Genomic DNA, 12,094 nt, shown 5'->3' on the forward strand with positions numbered 1-12,094 from the left:
TCCTGCTGCGGCTGCATTGGCAGCCCTGGGGGCTCCTCCTGCTGCCCTGAGCCTGCAGAGCAGGGCAGCGTTTCCTGCTGGTTTGAGGCGTTCCTAAAGATCCTGTCATGCTGTCTTAGACACTTTGGGCAAGGGATTCCTTCCAACCTGGGCCACTTTGGGGGGATGGGGGTGGAACCAGGAAGGTGGCAGTGTCTGCAAGGGCCGTTAGTGACACGGTGCAGCCTGGTAACTGTGGAATGGAACGGTGGAATGGACAAGAGCTGGCGGTGACAAGACCACACCAGAGTACTCAGTGCATGCGACGGGACAGGACGCACCAGAGCTGTGCTGTGAGGAGTCCCCACACAGCACACTCGTCTGTGTCTGACCTGGAGCTTTACTGAGGCGTTATTCGTGCAGCTGACGTCGTGGCCAGACTGTGGGACTTGGTGAGCCAGAGCTTTCCCAAGTCATCTCCAATCCCTGTGGCTTGTGCCATCCATGCCAGTTTGTGGTGTTTGGTCACCAGAATAATTTACTAGGAGTCTCCAGTCATTGTGGCAGGAGCCCTCGAAATCAGACGGCAGGGCTTGCTGTCCTGTAGCCTTCCTGAGGCTTCTCTGTCGCAGGTGCCTTCAAGGCACAAGTACACAATTTGTTGACCCAGAGATTTCCCATGTCATCTCTTTAGAAGGTGCCCTCAAGGCCACATTGGATCATGGCAGGCAGATTCCTCAACCTGTTCAAGGTGTTCAGGTGGAAAAGAAACACAGACGCTGGAGCTGCCCCAGCACAACACCCGGAAGAGCCAGAGCAGTTCCAGCCTCTGCAGGATGGTGAGTGGCAGAGCTGGGCCACAGGGCTGATGGCTGCAGCCAGCTGGGCCCTGCCCCATCCCATCCCATCCCATCCCATCCCATCCCATCCCATCCCATCCCATCCCATCCCCTGTGGACATGGCCAAGGACAGGACAGAAGAGGGGCCAAGGCTGCCCCCCCAGCAGTGGCCGTGCTCCATCCCGTGAGCCACCCCAGGGCTGTCCCTGCCTGGGGAGTGCAGGGCTGGGCTGTGTTCTCCGGCTTCTCCCGCAGCCCCTCAGCTCTGGCTGCTCTTTGCCAGATGCAGCCATGGACCGAAGACAAGAGCAGGAGCCCACCCGTGGCCGCTTCAGCACAACGCTGAAGGTACCTGCAGCCATCCCCACCTGGGCTGGGCCTGCTGTCACTGCTGAGCCCAGCACCACGCTTGGAGCACTCCATGGAACATGCCTCTCTTCCCTGTCCTTTGTTCTCCGTACACAGAGGTTCCGGAAATTCCTGACAATTCGGCATAGAAAGATCAGCCCCATAGGAACTGAGGGCACAGCTGAGCCTGACTCCGGGCTGACCGAGCTCCAGGCAGAGCCTGATGTCAGCCCAGATTCAGCTGAGCCCTCAGAAAACTCCGATGCTGCCGTGAGTGACAACAGGGCAGAGGCTGACGTGGCGCTGACCGAGGACATGGCCATTCCAAACACCGGAGAGACTCAGGGCATCACAAATACTGACACTATGCCCCCTCCCACGGTGAGTCATGCACCCAATATGGATTTTTTTGAAAGGGAATGTTTCTTCTGACCAGCAGGTAGCCAGCCAGGCGCAAGAACTGGAGGTCTCCCACAATCATGTGCCCCTTCAAGCCACATCCACAGGGCCCCCTCAGCATTTGAGGCCAGCACAGTGTGGTGGGAAGGGAAGCACTTCTTGGGGGAAGCTGGGGAAGTTGCTGCCTTGGACAGCACTCCAAGTCTTCCCCATTCCTATTCCAGGTGCCAGCTACTGTGAGGAACATTCACCAGAGTCTCATGTGCTATGTTACGGTGGATGCCACACTGCCCACTAACATTGTGAAGCTGGCTGAACAACACCCTATGGATGTGGTGCTGACCCTCCTGCGCTGTGCCCCATCGTGTGACAGGTATGGGGCCCACGTGCCTTGAGAGCTCAGGGCTCCCCAGCCTTTAGGGCCCATTGCCCTGCACAGCCTGTCCAATGGGGTCTGCCCAACAGGAAGAGATGTCCCCTCTGTTTCCTGAGGTGCTGCCAATGCTCCCTCCCTGCCCCTCAGGGCACCGGGGCTCTGTCACCTGGGACCCCACACCTACACAGGGCATGGCACTGTGACTGAGACACCCCTGACACAGAGCTCTGATCCCACAGAGCTGCTGCAGTGATGTGGAAAACCATAGCCTCATCAGGGCCAGCGTTGGAGAAGGTGCTGCCAACGCTGCTCCGTGTGATGGAGAACTGGCCACTTTGCAGCATCTGCACCTCTGATGGGGACAATAAGGACGTTTTTGCTCTGGCTGTGAGTTTCTGGAACTGGCCTTGACTGTCCCCTAGGTTGCTTCTCCAGCAGCTCTCCATGCTTTCTTTGCCTCAGGCTGGGCTGAAACCTGGGCTAGGGGCAGGCTCAGGGGACACTGGGCCCGCTGTTCCCCTGCATCTCCCCTTGGGCTTTGCCCCATGGACACCTCGGCACTGAGCGCTGTCTTGGTGCGCTTCTTTGCAGGCAACTCTGGTGCTCTGGGTGATTATGCAAGTGCCTCAGAGCCATGAGGTGATAATGCATGTTTGCCCATCTCTGTTTACGGCTCTGCTGTTGCACGTTTTCACCACCACACAGCTGATGCCAGCAGAAGTTGATAACTTCTGGAGAGAATGCCAGGAGCAACACCACCTTCCCAGAAAACCCAACAGGTGCCAGTCCTCCTCTCCTTCCCATGCCCTTGTGGCTGACACCAATACACCCAATGTGACCTGGCCTTTGCTCTGCACACAGGTTTGCAGTGCAGGCCATGAAGGCGCTGCTCTGCTGTCTGCAGTATGACAGTGAGCTGATGGCCATGGAGCGCAAGTGTGGCTGGGAAACGCTGCTCCGTGCTGACACCCAGCACTATGCCGTGGGTCTGTTGGCCAGGTGAGACCCCTTCTCGCCACTGCCTCTGAAATGTGTGCCCTGTGCCCAGGGCTCCCCACCACAGTCCCTGTGGTCATGGCCAAAGGGCTTCGCCATTGAGGGATGGCTGAGCAGACTGGAAAAGGCTGAGAGGAGGGTGCCCAGAAGGAGCCTCTCCCAAAGCGCCCACGGTCCCTCCAGGGATGCTGGAAAAAGACCAGATCTCCATGAGTCATCCCTGGGAGAGGTTTGCCCCCCCCACTTCAAGTCTTGGTGCCATTTTCCCCCTTTCAGGGTGATGCGCCGTGGCTTGATGCCCTTGTGTTGCCATGTCGCATACCAATTTCTCCGGAGGCTCATCAGGGAGGAGGCACGTTGGGATCTGTCCACCCTGGCATTCCTTGTGGAGGTGAGCCCCATGGCCAGCACTGCCTCGCTGAGCTGCCTGCCAGCCCTGTCCCCTTGCATAGCCACAGCTGCCTGGGACGGTGCCCGCGCCCTGTGCTGCTGCCTGGGCCCAGCCCTGTGCAGTTCCAGGCTCCTGCCGGCTGGCTCCCCTGTCATTGCCCGGTGCCTTTCAGGTCCTGGATTGCCTGGACTTGCGTGAATGTGGTGACAGTGTCCTGGAGATCGCGTCAAGGCACCTGCAGAGCGAGTGCAGGCAGAGGCGTCGCCTGGCGCTCAGAGGCCTCGTGGTGCTCAGCAAGGACCCCTCGATGGTGAGAATGGGGCAGCAGCTGAAGCTGTGCTGGGCAAAGCAGCCCCTTGGGCTGGCTGGGCTTCAGGAGCTGAGGCAGCTGCTCCCAGCTCTCCTGCCTCACCTGCCTCAGTGCTTTGGGACAGGCCTTTGGCCTCTGGGCCCAGCAACAGCAAGGTGGGGTTGCAGTGCCAGGGCGGTCTTGGCGCTGCAGCTGTTCAGGGCTTCCCAGCACAGCCTTGTGTTCCACACAGGCCAGACCTATACACAGCCTGTGTCAAAGCTTCCTGCAGCTGCTGAGTGATACAGACGAAGAAGTGGTCAGCATGTCCCTGTCTGTATTCACGAATATGCTCCAGAAAAAAAATCTTCTGTTACCAAGGACTGCAGCTCCCAAGATAGCTGAGCCACTTCTGATGCTTTTTGACCATGTAAGGTTTTGTGCCCTGGCCACAGGCAACTGGCTGCTGCCCACACAACCTTTTGCCCTGTGAATTTTCTGGTCTTTGCCCAGGTGGGCTGGTGAAGTTGGCACTGAGATCTTTTCCTCCTTCCTTCCTCCAGGACAAAAGCCATGTGCAGGTGCTCTCCATTCACCTCTTCTGCAAGGTGATGGACATGGTAGTGGATGAGGGAAAAAAGCCCCTGGAGAGACTCGTGAACCAGAGCCTGCTCCCGCTCATTTTGCACTGCCATGATGAGAACTGGCGCGTGGCAAATGTGAGGTTTTGTGTGATGCTGATGGATCTGTGGGAGGGGGCTTGGCTGCCTCCTGTCCTGCTGCCTCCCAGGCTGCGGCCTCCTCCAGGCCTTGGCACAGGGATGCAGCTCCTGCACCCTGGGCTGTGATGCCATCTCTGCATCTCTCCAGGCCTCTTGGGAAACGCTGCACTGTGCTGCCACATTCTTGAACAACACAGATCTCCAGAGGGTGCTGAAAACAGAGAATCTGTCGAAGATCACTGAATGTGTGGTAAAGAACGGCCTGGAAGCCCCAGCCTCAGCTTAGAGAAGCTCCCTGTCCCCAGTGCTCAGTGTGTGGAGCTGGCAGCTGTGGCCCAGTGCTGCACCCAAGGGCTCCAGCCTGCACCCCACACACCTCTCCCTTCCCTGGGCCACACGGGTTCTTCTCCAGGCTCCCGTGGCCCTGAGCCGGCTGCCGATGGAGCCCCGAGCCACTGGGGCTGCGGGGCGGGCCGGCACCGCGGCTCCCCGGGCAGCAGCCGGCCCTCTGCCCCCTCCAGAGCCCGGCACCAGCGGCTGCTGCCCGGTGCCTCAGGGCTGGGCGGGCACGGGAGGCCGGGGCTGGCCGCAGGCAGCGCCCGGCCAAGGGGCAGAGCCCGCACCAACCCCTCCCTTCTGCCGCTCTCTGCAGCTGGCACAGGACGAGAGCCGAGCGGCAGAGTACCTGCACCGGGCATTGCCATATCTGGATAGCCCGCAGGAGCCCCTACAAGAGGCAGCCGTCAGGTTCATCGGTGAGCCACGAGCCCGGGCTCCCTCCCCATTCTGCCCCACCGCAGCTTGGCCCTGGCCCCGGCTGCTGCTGTCCCGGCAGCGGCACCCGGGCCCGGCGCCCTGGAGCCCCGTCTACCGCTGGCAGGGAGCTGTGCCACCACGGCCCTGACAGGCTCTGTGTTCCCAGGGACGGTCAGGAAGTTCATGCACAAGGGCGCACAAGGAAGAGCTGCAGACCCTCAGTGAGGGTGAGTGAGAGCAGCGGGCTGGCACTGGGGGCTGGCAGGGGGCAGTTGCAATGCCTGGGACGGGAGCTGCAATCCCTGGCCCAGCTGCAGAGTGCTTCATTCCCTGTCTGGGTGAGGGCGGTGTGGGCGGAGAACAGAGAGATTTCAGGGACATGGGTGGGAGTTGTGGCCAGCACCTTCTGGCTGATCCTGTTGTCTGGTCCTCTCTTGTGGCCATTGCAAGAGCCAGGTGGAATGTCCTTGGCAGGAATGTCTCCTAGGATCCCTGCAGATGCATGCCCTGACCATGCCGCTCATCCTCTCTGTTCCAGCCATTCAAGCCCCAAGGACAGACACCACTCCATCCCACTGCAACCTGAACAGTCAAGCTCAGTTTGCCAGTGAACAAATGTCCCAAGAACAGCTGCAGGACACACTGAAGAGGACACCACCTCCCAGTGCCACTGGAGATCCAGGCATAGCTGATAACTGGCACAGCTGAGCCTGTGGGATTCTCATGGGGCTTCAGCTCTCTCCCAGCCTGTAGATAGCCCCCTCCAGCCTTCAGACTGTGCCCATCCCCTTTTTTCCCTCTGTTCTTCCTCCCTTTTGACAGCTCCTTACCTCCAGCCCTCAGTCCATGCCCATCCCCTTCTTTCCCTTTCCAGTTCATCCCTTTGCTTCACCTTACATTAATAAACAGTTTGCCTTTTTCGCTTAACCTGCATCTGTCTGGAGCTGAAGGGTCACAAATCCGGAGCGCTGTGACACACAGGTCGCTCCTGCCGTTCTCTCCTGCACCGTGTTTTGTGCAGAGATGCAGAGGAAGGAGCGAGGATCAGGCTGGAAAGGTCCCTGTGCTGAAGGCTCTGTTCCACAGCATTGTGGAGTTAAAGGTCTCACTGAAGGCCCGTAGTGGGACAAGGAGCCTGGGTGTGTCAGGGACCAAAGTTGTGTCTAAGGCTCTGCCTTATTTGGTCCTCTGTTGTGCACATCAACAGTCTTAAAAACAAGATTCACTTAATAAATTATAAAAATAATTTAATATAAACAAAAGACAATTAGGAGACAAAAGAAATAAAGCAAAGGGTTAAAACGGCCGGGTGCCCTGGTGGGTTACCAGGAACACACCTGGTATCTCAGGAGTGTCCTTTTTATCCCATCTTTGCTGTGAGAGGTTAATGCATATTCAAGCATGTCCCCTCCCTGGTTCCACCTTCTTGGATCATGTTATTTTCTGCTGGTCAGCATTATTTTGGAGTTTGGTTTCTTTTTTGCTGCAGATGGTCACTTGTTGATAACAGCCTGGGCCCCTCATCCTTCCCCTGAGGGCAGCTGGTCTTCATATCTTCAGCTGATAACAGTTTGGGCTCTATTGTTCTCCTGATAACAACTTGGGCCCCACTGTCCTTGCCCTCTGGAGTTTCCTTGCCTTGTACCTAGGAAATTCTTTTAAACTTAAGACTTGTTAGCATAGCTAAAAAGTATTTAATATATAATATTCATCTGCGAAAGCCAATATCACAATACAAATTTATAACAAACCCCTCCTCTTCTTTTTTTATAAATCATTTGGCTTGAGCAATAATTCTTGTATTCGTTCATTTTTTTTTTTTTTTTTTTTTTGTGCCATTCCAGATATAGCCAATTTTGAGTCTGTAGGCATTACTACTATTTGCATGCCTTGCACTACTTTGGTGATTAGCCAAATTAAACAGGGGATTAAACAAGGAAGAAATATTAAACCAGCTGTAGCACTGCTACAAGGAGAAGAAACTTAGCTTCTTCTACTACTCTATCCCCAATGTATTATCCCACCAGTTAGTGGTCATTACTGATTTTCATTTTTGGACTGGCACATGGGCCATTTTTCTGATTTCTTTGGCGATATCTAGAACGGCATTTTTATTGTCATTGAAAACAACAATTTTATGTATTAATTTTCTCACAGAACACCCCTTCTTTTATCCAATAAATAGTCTAAAGCCAGCTTATTTTGATATATTGCCACTGGCTTTCATCACTGACTGGCTATTAATTCTATAGCTCCAGCTGTTTCACTGGTTATGATTTCTACAACAACTTGGAGTTTCATGATGCAAAAATTGGGGTTCGATATCTCCAACTTCCATCTTGTGCCCAAGAATGTTTCTAATATGTGTTCAGGGGCTATTTCTCATCTCCCCATTTTTGAGGTACTCAAACTATTCCCTTTTATTTCTTTTTAGGACCTCAAAAACCAACACCCCCAACTAATTTCTGTCTTGTCCTGACAAAAAGAAAAAATCCTAGCTGAATCATTCTCAGAGTACAATTCCCCTTCCATTGCGAAGGGAGCTTTGGGTATGCCCTTTTCTCACATATCCCAAAATAAGACATCTGGTGCTTTCTAATAGTCATTTTTTTGTTGATTTATATTTCCTCAAAATTTGGCTATTTCCAGAGTAAGGATTTTTCCCTGTACTATTACACTGGAAGAATCTGGTTCTATTACTATGTACACAATTTTTTCTTTTACTTTCCTTTGGGTCTAATACTGAGTTGGTTTTTCTGGAACTTACTATGTACAAGTTTTATTACCAGCTTTATACTTTTTACCAGGAGTATTTCTCACTTCATGAAGAAGTTTTCTCCATTTAATTGCTGTTTGAGCTTTGCTTACATGTCCTGATGTGAGGTTAATACAGGTCTAGGTTACTGTGTTGGCTTTATCTTTTCACTTACCATTTGCTCTCTTACCAAATCTTGGTTATTTCTCCTGGCAACAACTGTGAAGAAAATCCATCTTTTTCTCCTTTTTGGGCAGTTGTTTTCTAATCTGTTACTACTTGTTCTTAGATTTTCTGTAGTCTAATATTTTCCCTTTATGCATACAGGTACTTAATTTGGATGGGTTATAGCAGTGATTATTGATACTGGTGTGGGTAATAAGAAAGAAACCCTGGTGTCATTCCATGTAAAGCTTTTGATAGCATTTGTAACATGGCTTTGCTGGTGTCCCAGAAGGGAGAAGGATAAGTGACAGAAGAAGGAATAATAGGGGTCCAGTATGGCTTACACCCCCACCAATCCTGCCTATGAGGTTGCAGCTCACAGCAGGTGTTTTATATTCTTCTCGGTGGCGAGTTGTAGTGGTCGGTCTGGTCTTGCCCCCTATTTCCTTGTCACTTCCTTTTTTGTAATTTCCAAGCAAATTTCTTTTGACACCTTTTAACAGCAGTTTCCCACCGTTCCTCAGGTACTTCCCACTCAACACGCACTAGTAATTTCCCATCTGTAAAAAAAAGTTATCATTTAAGTTATTCTTAATAGATTTGACACCTAACACTTCCTGCAATGAGAGGCTTAACTTTGTGGACCACAATACCTATTATTCTCTAATTTAAACACTTATATTTAATCCAGATAGCATGTCCCGTATTGGGATGATTTAGACAAGGTATATGATGTGGCACTGATGGAAGTTGTGGTTCTCCCCCCTCCTTTATACAAATCACAGGCAAAAGTAAAAATATACGAGGATTTCTCAACCAAAACTGCCCCAGTCCTCCTGTTTGGAGTGGGAGTTTTCCTCCCCAAGGTGGATATCGAAAGTGTCCCAGAACTTGTCCAGGCAGGACTTGAAACTACTGATACAGGCTTGGTCTTACTTCCCAGTTAGGCGTGATTCTTAGCTCATTCCTTGGATCATTTGGATTGTTTCAGTTCATTACCGCCAGTCTCTGCTCAAGAGTACATTTGGTATCACTTGGTTTGGGTGTTACAGTCCAGTCCTCAGCTCTTTTGATCTTATTGGTGTGGATCCAACTTCACTCTTTGGTCCAGATTGCAGCTTCTCTGCCTTAATTATCAGTAGTACCTGAAAACAATTTCTTAATAACACAGGGAGAATGAAAACATCACATTAAAATTTTCCATCAGCGAAATTTAACAGTTAACATAGGAGCCAATCTCTTTCTGTGCGTTCAGATTAGTTAAACAAGAAAGGCTAGGTTAGTTTTGACTTCAAATAAATTACATTACCTTTTTTACCTTTTGGTTACTATATACTTGTTTAGCTTCACAAACTTCTTTTATCGGTTTCTTAGAACAAACCCCTTCCTTTTAACAACAAGAGTAAAAGAAAGAAAGAGAAGAAAAAAATAAGAGAGAAAAAAAAGATGCTATTTCAAGAAATTTAAACTCCTTGATGAGGTTTTCAGAACCTAACGAGCAAGACTACTTTTGCTTTGGTCTCATCATCCACCGGTCTGTTTCTCAGCCTTTGTTCCGTTCCTTTCCCATTCACAGCAGTTTCTCAGGCTATCTCTCTCCCCCACTGCTGCCACAGCTCTGGGCTGAGCAGGCTGTTTCAGCCGCTCGCTCTGCAGGGGCCCACTGGCGTCCTTGCCAGTCACTGGAGTGCTGACCCTGGGGCAAAGCTCGTGTCCCCTCTTTCCCTGCTGTGCCGTCCCTTCACACACAGGACTGGCATGTTCAAACACACTCAGCTCCCGCCACTGCCGAGGGGCAGAGCCCGCAGTCCACAGTGCTCTGGTCTGGGGCTCCTCTGTTGGGCCAGCTCGCTCCTCAGCGGCAAACCTCACCCCGCACCCCTGGAGACCCCGGCACAGACACGGCGGGTCCCGCTCCAGCAGCGCCACTCACGAACCGCGCTCTGCACCCTTCACATAGGGTGGGAGAGGACCGGGAGCCGCCACACCGGGCCCTGCTGTTCGCCACTCACAGGGACCGGGTCCTGCTACAGCCGCTTTACATAAAAGCAATAAAACAACACCTAAACCTAGCAACTCCTAACCCAGCGTTCCAGATGCTCCTAACATCTCCTATTTCGGGCACAATTCTCATCTCTAATTGCGCTTGAAAGTTTTTCTCCCCACAAGCCAGTGCTCACTCTTCGGAGCCAACAAGACACTTCTCGCTTTCTTTCTAAAAATCTTTACAACTTTAATGAAAAGAGACACAAACCTCTCTCTTTCTCTTTGCCACTATTATCTCGCCACTCTTTACACCACATCCCTCCAGAATCTCCACTACACAAATTACTTTGCTTCAGAATAACAACAAATTCCAACACCTCCTTTTGGGGACCCTCCCCAAAGCCATCAAAGGCGCTAGACACAGAGACCAGTCAGCTAGCTAGCTCCTTTTACCAACTAAAACAAACTTGCAATTTCTATTTCTTCTGCCTTGAACAGATCTTCAGTCAAGCTAGAAATGAAGACACAGACATCATTCTTCTCTAAGTTTTCTTCTACAGGTACAAAGGAGTCTATCCTCACACAGCTCCTTAATGTGAATAATCTCTAGTGTAACTTTTCTCATGACAAGATAGGTCAGGTCTTTTATTCTTACAGGCATTTAGATACATTGACAAGTTTCTGACAATACCTTTGTGTTTCAACAGTACTTGCAGCTTATATACTATGAACAATCTATAGCAAGAACCAGTCTTACAATTGTTTTTGAACTCTTCTTTCACAAAATAAGACTCATCTCTAAATTAACACATGTACTTATTAAAATAGACCAAGTTTAGAGTCTCCACAATCCTCTTCTTAATTCGAAACACCAACAATCTTAATTTTAATCTTTTAACTGGGTCCACTTCTGCTTTTGTAATAAGCACAGCTGCAAAACAACACAAGCACTCCTAGAGACATGTGCACTCTCTTGGCAAATTCAAAAGAACAAGAAATCATGGCAGTTCTGAGCCTGATCTTCAGCTAAACACACTATCACAATAACTCCTTAGTAATCACCAGAGAGATGATCAGCATTTCATATCGTGAAAAGAGACAAAATAATTTTCAGCAGCAGTAAAAAATTTACAACAATCCACAGGATTTTGCTTTTAGGCTGACACCAGGTTATGTTGTTAAGAACCATGGGCTGTGCCCATCAGCACGGAACACAAACAACATTAGGGTTAACAGCTCTAACACTTATTGACAACCTGATAAGTTTTCACCTCAAGAAGTGACTACTATGCAAATTACTGTAACTTGCCTTTAAAATTATAATCAACCACAAAATTCTACGATATTCACTAAAGTAAAGAAATTGGAAGGCATACTAAGAAATGGGTTTGTTTCTCTACAAAATAAATATTGCAATCACTCAAGAAAAAAAAAAAACAAACAGAGCTCACTTCTTTTCCATTTTCTCCCAGGATGCATACTCTTCCTGAAATCTCAAATTTTAAGCACTGACACAACTTATTGCTGCAGAAGACCACAGCACCATCATACACGGAATTCTCTCAGAACCCGATAAAAACAAAGGCTTGCAACTTGCAGCTCCCTTGGTTTGGAGCTGATACCATACGCCAGTACTGCTCCATATCTCGCTCACATATCTGGCTAAGAAAAAGCTCTCTGAGACAGTTTGACACCAGTCCTTACTCCTGAAATCACAGAACTTAATGTGCGGGGTCTCATAAGACCCCGGCATAGAAAACCTGGGTCCCAGAGGGACTCACCCAGCTCTCTCTCACCACTGGGCCTGTTCCCGGCCTGTTTCACAGCTTCAGGAGGTTCCAGGAGTCACTGAGAGCTCCTCCGATCCCCCTGTGCCTGGAGCAGGGAACCTGAACCGGCATCTGTGGTTCAATCCAGCCTGCCTGCAGCAGACGGAACAACCTAGACACAGCTCTGTGGCTTGAGAGCTCCAAATAAGTTTAAACAATCCAGGGGCACCAAGACTTAGAAGGCCCCTGCCCTCACTTTACTCAAAAGGGATGGGCTGAACTCATCCCCTCAGGGCACCCTCCGTGCCCTGATCTTATCAGGG

At 50.7% G+C, this 12,094-nt stretch overlaps 1 protein-coding gene across 1 annotated transcript; it reads left to right on the forward strand.

Moving 5' to 3' along the window:
• Positions 1 to 249: 249 nt before the first annotated feature.
• LOC147652085 (maestro heat-like repeat-containing protein family member 7) lies at positions 250 to 6,023 on the forward strand. Its single transcript, XM_086898887.1, has 16 exons — positions 250 to 431; positions 674 to 818; positions 1,103 to 1,167; positions 1,285 to 1,548; positions 1,791 to 1,939; positions 2,182 to 2,329; positions 2,534 to 2,721; positions 2,804 to 2,941; positions 3,215 to 3,329; positions 3,502 to 3,639; positions 3,872 to 4,048; positions 4,182 to 4,337; positions 4,489 to 4,590; positions 4,993 to 5,095; positions 5,263 to 5,323; positions 5,635 to 6,023. The coding sequence occupies exons 2-15, from the start codon at positions 701 to 703 to the stop codon at positions 5,319 to 5,321; spliced, it is 1,920 nt and encodes a 639-aa protein (XP_086755013.1). The 5' UTR covers positions 250 to 431; positions 674 to 700; the 3' UTR covers positions 5,322 to 5,323; positions 5,635 to 6,023.
• Positions 6,024 to 12,094: the final 6,071 nt, after the last annotated feature.

The sequence above is a fragment of the Cyanistes caeruleus genome, chromosome 7, assembly GCF_971803275.1.
Source record: "Cyanistes caeruleus chromosome 7, bCyaCae1.hap1.1, whole genome shotgun sequence".
Taxonomy (NCBI): Eukaryota; Metazoa; Chordata; class Aves; order Passeriformes; family Paridae; genus Cyanistes; species Cyanistes caeruleus.

Coding starts and splice junctions, on each gene's coding strand:
- LOC147652085 (XM_086898887.1), top strand. CDS start 701: ATGGCAGGCAGATTCCTCAACCTGTTCAAGGTGTTCAGGTGGAAAAGA. Junction 2,722..2,803: donor CTTCCCAGAAAACCCAACAG/GTGCCAGTCCTC, acceptor CTCTGCACACAG/GTTTGCAGTGCAGGCCATGA. Junction 3,640..3,871: donor TCAGCAAGGACCCCTCGATG/GTGAGAATGGGG, acceptor TGTTCCACACAG/GCCAGACCTATACACAGCCT.